Source organism: Camelina sativa, chromosome 2 (assembly GCF_000633955.1).
Source record: "Camelina sativa cultivar DH55 chromosome 2, Cs, whole genome shotgun sequence".
Taxonomy (NCBI): Eukaryota; Viridiplantae; Streptophyta; class Magnoliopsida; order Brassicales; family Brassicaceae; genus Camelina; species Camelina sativa.
The window spans coordinates 16,202,358-16,213,587 of NC_025686.1; the positions used below are offsets into that span (position 1 = coordinate 16,202,358).

An 11,230-nucleotide genomic window follows, 5' to 3' on the forward strand; every position below is an offset into this window, starting at 1 on the left:
GTGACGTGAGGCTACAACTCTCTCCGATTGTTTCCGGCGACGATCTTGAGGCTGAGTGGCCTGCTCTCCGATTCAGAAGCTTTCTAAGCGCGGTGGATTCATGTCTGCAACGCCGGTGACGACAACCCATACGGTTCTTTCTTTCATGCTTCGGTGGTGCGTTTCTTTAATTTCCCATACATGCATCTATTACGTGGGCTGGGCAGCTATGGCTCCGGGAAATTCAATCTCCGTGATGATGAAAAATAGATTAGTGTGCTTCTTTACTTCATTCAACCTCGACCACCTCAATTCCACTTCTCTGTATTTTGATATCATTGTTCTATAAATTATAATAATTAATGGATATCATTCAGTGCCGGCTTAAACATATTATATATCTTTGGGCAAACTAAAAAAAGATATCCCTTAACCTATAGAAAAACTTACTGATTTTTTTTTTGGTTTTCTTTGATTCATATACTTTTTCTTTTATGCTCCTTTCTAGCCTACAAATTTTTTTTTGCCCCTTTTAACTTACAAAGTTTTTTTTTATGCCTCTTTAACTTACAAATTTTTTTTTACACATTTTCTTATACATATATACTCCTTTAATTTATGTACCCGGAGCGGTCGTACTGCCCGCCCACCTAGTTAAGCCGGCACTAATATCATTACATGTCTAGATTCACTTAGTTATTGTTATTCGCAACGCTTGAGTCTATTTTATGTGGAGTTTGACTGTTTAAGGCGCATACAATTATCAAACTTTTGTGAGGTTCTTATATATTTATTATGGTGGGGCACGGGACTAGTATTCTTGAATTTTGTAATACCTTTTACCGATCCGACCCTTACGGATAATCGCCAAAGGGATCGATAGTGGCCGGAAGTTTAATAGAGGAATTGTCTCACTTCACATCATACTACTTTAGCCCCACCGTGGGAACAAAAAAACACATACTCAACAATATGCCGACAGAGGCGTTGTACCTACATATAATGTTGCCGATGTTCCAGATAGGAAGACACGCTGAAAAGTTAAAGGAAGTTTGGTGGGAAGATTATAGCTATTGTCGAGCAGTTCACAATTACATCTTGCGGAATCTAGATTATGTTCAATCCTTTTGAGAGATATTCTTTTTAAAAAATTAAATTTTCATTTTATTTTCTAAGATAATAAATTAACAAATATTTTTTTTTTAGAATGTTCAAAATGGAGATTCGTGAAGTATATCCTAATTTAGAAAAAGATGACTATGAAGCTTACAAAGAGCAGGATTTTGCTAATTTTATAAGTACATAAATAAATTAAATTTTAAATATATGTATTTTAATTATTAATTAATTTAAATAAACTTAATTTTTTATATAGGTTCAAAATGGATGTGGAAATGAACCATTGCCTCTTTGGTTGCATGAGCTCGTTCAAGAACCGAGAGCAAAGATCACTACTGCTCCGATGTACTTTACTCGCGGTTAAACTTTTCATCCGTATGCACATGGAAGTCAAAAATCTATAGCAAATTATGGAATCTACGTACAAGCTGGTGATAACAATTTCTATGGTGTTTTGCAACAAATATTAGAAGTTGATTATCCAGGCCTTTTGAATCTGAGATGTGTACTATTCAAGTGTAATTGGTATGATTCATCACCCCGAGTAGGCGTGCGAATAAATAACTTGGGAGGTGTAGATGTTAATGCGAACATATCATACGCCAAATTTGAACCTTTCATCCTAGCATCACAAGCACACTTTCTTTCCTATCCTCGTTTGCGGCCAAGACGTGAAATGTGGTTATCAGTCATCAAAGTTAATCCTCGAGGCCGTATTATCGGGTTAGTTGATGATCAAGTCGTGTTGCAACAAAAAAGAGTCGGAGAAATTTTCATTCCAAACATATCAACATAAGATGTTATCCACATTGATCAGACAAGTGGAAGATGTTGATGATGTCTCTGAAGAAGAGGTTGAATAAGATGAATTCGAAGAATTTGATGATGGAGTAGATTTTAAGGATGATAATGTACGTTATAGTAATTCAGAAAATGAATCTGATTGAGTAATTGTAGTTTTTGTTTTTTTTAAAATAAAGATTTATAAAATTCCGAGGGATTTGCGTTGAGTTTGTGTAACAATCCGTTCCGTAGACCCCACTAGCCCCCGCTAGCTTGCCCCCATAGGCCCTAAGCTGCCCCCATAGGCCCTAAGTGAGGGGTTAGGATCGATGCCCTGCAGGGCTAGCTTGGGGCCTATGGAGGCAAGCTAGCGGAGGGCTAGTGGGATCCATGGGACGGGTTGTTACAGTTTGCGATGCATTGCTAACTAGGCCTCGCAAAGGACTCACAACTTGCGAGAGATTTGCGATGAAATCTCGTTAATCCCTCGCAAAATCGTATACCCTAAACACTAATGTTTTGCGAAAGATTTGCGAGTGATGCTTACTGGGTCTCGGTAATCCCTCACAAAATCGTAAACCCTAAACACTAAAACTTTCCGAGGGATTTGCGAGTGACTGCTTATTTGGCCTCGTTATTCCCTCACAAGGTTAGTGTGTTGCGACTGATTTTGAGAGGCTCCCTAGTTAATACGTCGCAAATCTTGCGAGTGATTTGTGAGGCATAAAAATGTCTATATAGAAGCTCAAACCCAATCCAGTTGCTGCAAATCTCTTTATATTCTCCGTCTAACCCAAATATTTGTCTTCTCTGTCAAAGCTAAACCCTAATCTTCTGCTTTCGGTCTCTTCTTCTCCGTTTCTCTCGTCTCCCGATTTCGCTCTTGAATCGTAAACCCTAATCTTGTCTCTCGATTTCTGTCAAGTCAACCCTAACCTTCTACCTCCTCTCTTCTGATTTCCTTCAAATCAAACCCTCGATCTGAAAGGTATAAACCCTAATCTTTGTTTTGATTTATTTTTTGTTATGATTTTTTCTTGTTCTTCTTCTTTGTTTCAATCTCCTTGTTCTTTAAATTTTAGGATTTGTTTGTTTCGATTTATTATTGTTATGATTTCTTCTTCTTCTTCTTCTCTGTTTCAATCTCCTTATTCTTTCAATTTGTTTTGTTTTGAATGAGTTCTATAACCCTAACTCCGATTTTGTTTTGATTTACTTTTTTTTTGTAGATGTTTCAAGGGAAAAATTACACAAGGTTCCTGTCGGATCAAGGTGTACCCGTTCCCACTGGTTCTCACCGTATACGGGCTCCGTCCGGTTCTCATAACACGCACTCGGTCCTGAATAGCTGCCGTGAAACGTTGCAACCACTGCCTCAGACTCCTTCTTATCATACGCCCCTACCCTCTGTGTGGTGGCACTGCAACGGCTCTAGAAAATGGTAAGTCTCCACCCGCTCGTTCCTCTTCTTCAGGAGCATCTGCACGTCTCAACAACCTAACATTGGAGGAGTTACTCGATAGTCATGGACGTGCAAGTTTAACGAAGCTGGATCCATGCTGACCTCTAGGAACGCTCTGGTAAGAAATTAGTTTTAAGTTTTTAATTCCAGAATGTAATTCTAATGTTGATTTTCATGGATCCTCATTCAACTTGTATTTTTTTGAAGGTTTGACCAAGATTCCTCTGTTGCGGCTACTGTACAAAACATTTTTGAAAGAGATTAAACATCTATACTAGTATTTTTGCAGCAGTTTTTGCTCAAAAATATTATTTGGAAAGTTTTTACATTGAATGTTATTTAATGTTTATATTCATATCCAAACTAGTTTAGTTAATAATCTCTACTATCCTTATAACCAAACACAATTAAAATATTTTAAATATCCATAAATATAATGTTTAATAATTAATATAGATATTTAGAAGATTTATTCCAGATTAAAAAAGATTATTCTCCTATCATCTCTTTTTGATTTTAAAATTTAAATATAGTGAATCATCATATAATACATAAAATTAATAAAAAGGTGTATTTTTTCTGCATATATTGTGATTTAAATTTTTTAAAACAATCATATATTACTCAATTAATATAAAAAGTGTGTGTTCAACATACATATACAATATAGTAAATTTACTGTATATAGTAAATTACAAAATTTTAAGAAGTTTATAATTTATAACTGATATATCTAAATTTAATAACAAGTTTAAAATTATAAATATTTAAACATATTAAATTTTCAAATTACACAAACGAGTTATATTACATGACGGGTTATATGACATTACATGATTGAATTTATAATACTAAAAAATAAACTATCAATAATATGATATTTCAATACGGGTTAAATTCCCATTTTAATGTTTTAACAACACCAATATAAAATATGTCGAATCAAACTGATTTAATTAAGATTGTAGTAAACAAAAATTATTGTGCGATATACCACGGTTTATATATTAAAATTAACAAAAAATATATTAGCAAAATTAGTATTAAAATAGTACATTAACACAAAAAATTAAAAAAAAACTTATCCCGCGGTGTACAGCGGGTCATAATCTAGTAGAATAATATATATATAGTATATATATATATATATATATATATATATATATATATATTTGGAAGAAAATGTATAATTGGCACCGTTCCATAAACGTTAGAGTTAGGCAGGAGTTTGAAGATAAGTTGAAGGACAGGATGTGTGATCAAGTGTCTAGGTGGAAGTTAAAGTGGAAGCTAAAAGGTGATGAGGCAAAGCCACAGTGGATTGATCCTCAGGTATGGGATGGTCTTGTTCGGTATTGGCTTGATCCAAAATTAGAAATCAAGAGTAACCATAGTCATAATGCTCGATATCACGATCCGGATGGCACCGGAATATACAAGCACCGTTCAGGCCAAATTTCTTTTAAAGCTCTTGCTCGAAAACATGTAAGTGTAATTATTTAAGTTTTCTTTTTTCTTAAGATTATGCCTTATGAACTCTTTTCTTATTTTGTCTATCAACTCTTTTTTTTCCTTTTCAGTCTGAGATAACTGGTGAGTTAACTCCTGATTTCCTTTGCATCCTAGAAGAGACACATCAGAAGCCTGATGGGTCATTTACGGATGGCAAGTCCGAGTCCCTATACAGTGAGGTGTCGTCCAAGATTCAAGAGTTGGAATCTGAGCTTTGTACAGGGGATAATGGAGAGATTCTGGTGGGGTGCCTATTCATATCAAAAATAAAATTTACACATCGGTAAGTTACAAGTTTGTTGTTCAGTTGGTTTTAAATACTCTATTTGGATGCAAAGTGATAACACTCTAATTTACATGTTTTTAGCATCCTTTTTTTATCCATATTTTGCATTGTTCATACCTCTAACTTAGCATTTTTAGGTCATTTACTGTAAGAATCAAGTTTTAGAGCATTTAGGGTGTTGCATTTCTGCATTTGCATATATTGGATGAAAACAAGTGCTAAAGAGCCAAAAATGGGGGAAAACAAGGACAATTCGAGCATGTACCCGAAGGAGCCATCGAGCTACAAGAACAAGTCCGAACCCCAACACGATCGAAGAGGATCCAAGAGCGCGAGGAGCAACCCAAAGATCCACCCGAGGAGTTACCCGACTCAACCCTCGTGTACCCCATCGAGTAGACCATCGGGCAGGTCTGGGAAGCTAGATCAAATGGGTTTCCATATATAAACCCCCTCTTTCCCTAGCTCGAAAACGAGCATGCCGCAGACCCTCAAACCAGAGAGTGAGAGCTTCTGTGAGAGAACTGAGCGACTCAACATATTTTCTTGTTTTTGTACTTTTATTTTGTAGTTTTTCATAGATCTTTATCCCATACTCTTTTCTACTCTACTCTATCTCTTTAATAATGTCAGTTTCATTTATTTCTATGGCTTTGTCATTCGTTTCTATGTCCGAGTAGTGTAGTAAAGTTTCTAGGGATGGGATAGATGATTAGGTGTTCTTGATCGGTTAGGATGCTTTAGTTGATTGTTATGATTGATAAATTTCCTTCTAGGTTGATGTTCTTAATGCGGTCAACAGACCGAAAGGTTGAGATTAGATCTAGGGCGTTTATAATGCTACAAGCTGAAAGGAGTAGATAAAATGCTTGATTAGGTCAATGCTAGAGGTATACTTAACTTTGAGTGACAAAATCAGATAAGTCTATGTATACTGACAAAATTGAATTGTTCTTAATGCCTGCTTGTTCATATTGCTAGTGCGACAGTGTGGTAGTATGTTCAAGGTTGATTGTTGCTAGTGCAAAAGTGTGATGATAAGGTTTTAGAGGTTCATTGTCTAGGAAATAATTGCTTGAGGCATGTAAGGCATCCATACTGGTCTAGAACACTTAGGATTCGATTACCCCCATCCTTAGGAACTTTCGTATTTCATTTCTTGCATTTTCTTTACTTACTCGACCACTTACCCGATCAGGTACACGATAACCTGCATCGAGTAATACCTCGAGCTGTTCATATTTTACTTGCACACTCGATCATCCCACTCGATCCTGTACTCGACTGCTTGCATCGAGTGCTTATGTCGTGTGGTTTACTTGTTTATATTCTTTACTTTGTTTATATTAGGACTGTTAGAACCAAACCCCATTATTACTTGGCTTGACTTGCTTGATTCTGATTGCATCATATCTGCTAGCATAAAAACCATTTGGATTGATAACCCTTTGTGCTACAACTGCATAGGGAATTGATACCCTGGGTGAAAACCTGTCTATCACAAAGTTTTCCTATATAATAAATTTGTAGTTCAAAACACAGGAAAAAATCATGTGGTGATTTGTAGGGATGATAACAAGTCTTTAAAACCTCCCAGCCATCGAATATTGATGGGCTCACGGACCTAGTTATAGGACATAAGGCCCATTAAGGAAAGTTGGCCCACATACTAGGATTGGACATGGGGCCCACTGAGAGGTGGAGGTCAGAGCGTTACAAGTGGTATAAGAGCCGAACCCAGACGAGTGTGGAGTCGAGGGGGCTAACACCGTCGGGGGTGACAGTCTTGGTGCGCAACAAGGACATTGCGATCTGTTAGTGGGGGTGAATTGTGACACTCCGGTTTCAGAGACTTGCAAAGAGGTTTAAAAGAATTGATTTGGCCACCTATGTCACCAAAGTGCACTTATCTTTTCGGTCAAGGGTCCCGAGAGAACTCTAGAGTTAAGCGTGCTTGAGTTGGAGTAGTCTCATGATGGGTGACATTCCGGGAAGTGACTGTCGGAACTGTGCGAGTGAGGACAAAAAACAAGGAAAGATCATGTGCTGATTTGTAGAGACGGTAACAAGACTTTAAAACCTCCCGGACGTAGCAAACCAACCTTCTGATATGGATGGGCTCACATGCCTAGTGAGAGGATTTGAGGCCAATTAATGAAGGTGGACCCATCGATTGGGATTGGATATGGGGCTCACTAAGAGGTGGCGGTTGGGGCGTTACAAATATTACTTCAATGATTGTACAAAGTTGTAAAGATCTTCTTCCTGCAGGAACCAAAACAAATAAAATTGAAAACTAAAGAGTTTGGTGATCTCAAAGGCTTCAAGGAGAGAAACAAGAGAGATCTCTCGTCATGGCTGCTTCTCTTCTGGTCGACTCCTTAAGGTAGCCGTAGGCAACATCATACATTTATGATGGGTTAAGAAATTTGCTACATAGACGCTCATGTCTTGTAAATGTTTTGAATATGTTTATGCTAATGTTCCTGCTCCATATACTCTGTTACTCAAGTATCACATGAAACTACGCATAGATCAAAACATTTATAACAGTTCTAATTCTAATCCATGAAGTTCCATAGGTAAGTGGTATATGCTTCCTATGACACGACTCACATCTAAGCTAGGTCAATCACATTGAAAGCTATTAGCAAAGCATACACATGCAATATGGATCATAGTTAGTTCATGAGGCTAACTTAAAGCATTAAGCAAAGACTTAGAATTAAAGTATAGAATAGAAATAGAAATCTAATAAACCCTAAAAAGTGCCCCCTAAACTAAAATCATCGCCCCCCCCCCCCCCCCTCTTTTGATTATCCCTTTAAACCCAACTAGGAAACTACGCTAGCATGTTTAAGGGAATTGTCAAAGCAAAGTTAAATAAACCCATAAACATAAAAGAATAAATAGAGAAAAGGGTTTTAAATATTACTTCAATGATTGTACAAAGTTGTAAAGATCTTCTTCTTTTAGGAACAAAAACAAATGAAATAGAAAACAAAAGAATTTTGGTGATCTCCAAGGCTTCAAGGAGAGGAACGAGAGAGGTCTCTGGTCGTGGCTGCTTTGCTTTTGGTCGACTCATAGGGGTTGCTTCAAGACACACACTAAAACCTAGGTTTAGATGAGTATTTATAGGGTGTTTAAGGCTTAGGGTTTTGTAAGGGTAAAAGCATTTTTAGATGTTGTGTGCATGAAATGGGGCGGAAAAGGAAGGTTATGGACCGTCGTGACTCCTCCGGACCGGGCTGCCGTGAAGATTGCTAATCGGGCTAGTAATTAAAGTTTACTTGGCTTCAAACTTATCTTCTCATCGGTTTGTGACATGTTCTGGTAAATCGGCTATATCTTCTGTGACACCCCGGTTTCAGAGACTTGCGGAGAGGTTTAAAAGAATTTATTTGGCCACCTATGTCACCAAAGTGAACTTATCTTTTCGGTCAAACGTACTGAGAGAACTCCACAGTTAAGCGTGCTTATGCTGGAGTAGTCTTAGGATGGGTGACCTTCCGAGAAGTGACTGTCGGAACTATGTGAGTGAGGACAAAACACAGGAAAAGATCATGTGGTGATTTGTAGGGACAGTAACAAATCTTTAAAGCCTCACGGACGTAGCAAACCGGTCGTCGAATAGAGATGGGCTCACGGGCATAGTGAGAGGACGTGAGGCCTATTAAAGTATCAGATATATTTCGGTATTCCAAAATATCCGAACCGAACCAACCCGAAAAATCCCGAACCGAATTTTCCATAATACCTATATGATTCTATAAATTATAAACCCGAATTATCCGAAACCAAAATTATCCGAACCGAACCCGAATCGATACCCGAATGTCCACCGCTATTCAAGGGCATACAAGGGTAATATTATTACAACTTACACCAAATAAACAATCTACGCGTCGCTTGAACTACACAAGGAGGTTGTGAATACTAAATATATAATATATACCATATTACATAATAAGATTTAAGGAATTTAGAAGTACGACATATATTATGTGGTTGTGTGTGACTCATCGGTAAAATTGCTATGCCTATCAACATATATGACTCATCAGTTGTATACTCTTAGTAAAACTGGTTTCAAAATCAGTCAGAAATCTTACTTTAAAAATGTATTAATCGAATATGATCGACAGATTTTACTCTCTCTTTTGTTTCTATATTATCTTCTTTTCATAAATTTTTTCCCTTTTTTTATCTGTTGAATTGTAAACAGACGTGTATGGCTTTCAATTTTTACAAACACTATATGCTAGACATTTATTAAGTCTTATTCATATTTGATTTTCATATATTGGGTACATATGAACACAAAAAAAAATATCATAGAATTGTTTATTTGAAACTAAACATGAAATTACAAAAGAAAAAAAAATCAAAGGTATAAGTTATAAAACACATATATTCATTCTTTTTTCTCCTATTGTTTAGGATAACTTATGTTAGATCTCCTATTCTTTGAGTTAGTTATGATTGAAATATCTTTTAACCTATATTGAGACATGTAAATTGGAAAAATAACAATATATGTAGAGATGATATAATATCTTATTTAAACCGTATTGAACATTGTTAATCATATTTTTGTTGCATATTAATAGAGACAACAACATACACGTTCCAGATTGACTCCTGAAGTTACACACAAAGCACCATGAGAAGGTGCTTTTAGTCCACATCTTTGGAAACAATCTTCCCTCTTGTGACATGGTCCTCTGTATTTACAATCGTCGTCTGAATCATCCATAATCCATGTAAAATTAATCAAATTACAAAAATATAATAATTATAAGATTTATAATAATTACATTAGTTATAAAAATGATGATAATTATGTGTATACTGAAAATTTTGCATATTTTGACTATACGAATACAAAATCTTACGAGTAGATTGAACATTTACGATGAGAGAAATGATCAAGAGAAGAGCAACAAAATGAGATTTTGGAGGCGTCATCTTTCTATAAAAATGTTTACAAAAGAATTACTATGAAATATTTTGTAAAACCATTTAGTGAGTAAAAAGAGAGTTGACTGTTCTTATATAGATGAGTTTCAAATGTTAATAATACCATATTGCATTAAATCTAATTAATATATACCATAAACTTTTGTTTGACTTAAGATTTTTTTTTTAACGTTAATTACAATGATTTTATCAGCAAAAATCTTTGACAAAATATTTGGTCAACTACAGTTTTACAAAATTGGATAATATTTACTTAATTTTGTAAGTGGTTTAAACATTTGTTTGACTCTTGTCCAAAAGAAAAAAACTTTTGTTTGACTTAATATTTGTGTGAACCGTTGGGAAGGAAGGTACTTGTAATTTGTTGTCTCTAAAAGTATGCTACTGAACCTAATTGAAAACATGTGTTTAATACGGTTTAAATAAAATATTAGGATTTAGTTATATATTGCTCCATGTTATTATTTGCAATTTACATATCAAGATCAATTAAATAAAATCACAACTAACAAAATTAAAAAATAAATAAATTGTAGTTCTAACATGAATTATGTTAAACAATAGATGCAGACTTATATGAAATATTTCTTCAATATTGTATATGTTGTATAAATTATTAAATGACAATACAATATGACATATATTTTCTTATTAATTAATTTTTCATTGTACATTTACATTTAGTTTTAGATAAACAAGCCAACGATATCATCGTAAAAAAAACAAGCCTATGATATTTTTTTGCTTGTCTTACGAAAATAATTTATGTAAGTTGATTATAAATAAATATAAGATAAAAAAATAATGCCTGAATGAGTTCATTATCTAAAAACATTTTGATGCTTCTAAAACTAAAAGCAAAATGTTTCTATTGCTAAAACTTTTATCCCAAAAACTCTGATTTTCCAAACCTGGCAGAATGAGTTACATTGACGTAGAGAAATCATTTAAAATGTTCTATGACAAACAAATCAGTACTCTCAGACGAGGTTGACAAAATGTTTCAGGTCTTTGGAACTAAGGTTGCCGTAGGCAACATCATAAATTTATGGGTTAAGAAATTTGCTACATAGACGCTCAGGTCTTGTAAATGTTTTGAATATGTT

The 11,230-nt window shown here is 35.1% G+C and overlaps 1 protein-coding gene across 1 annotated transcript; it reads right to left on the reverse strand.

Annotated features, from left to right (window-relative positions):
- On the reverse strand, nucleotides 9,748–10,139 carry LOC109126806 (putative defensin-like protein 270). The gene is made up of 2 exons (XM_019230668.1): nucleotides 10,040–10,139; nucleotides 9,748–9,905 (listed from the first exon to the last, which is right to left on the reverse strand). Exons 1-2 carry the CDS (start codon nucleotides 10,110–10,112, stop codon nucleotides 9,748–9,750), a joined length of 231 nt encoding a protein of 76 aa, XP_019086213.1. The 5' UTR covers nucleotides 10,113–10,139.

What these genes read in the sequence shown, in the direction of transcription:
- LOC109126806 (XM_019230668.1), bottom strand. Translation starts at nt 10,112, where the DNA reads ATGACGCCTCCAAAATCTCATTTTGTTGCTCTTCTCTTGATCATTTCT. An exon ending in CGTAAATGTTCAATCTACTC is followed by an intron (nt 9,906 to 10,039) that starts GTAAGATTTTGT and finishes TTAATTTTACAT; the next exon opens with GGATTATGGATGATTCAGAC.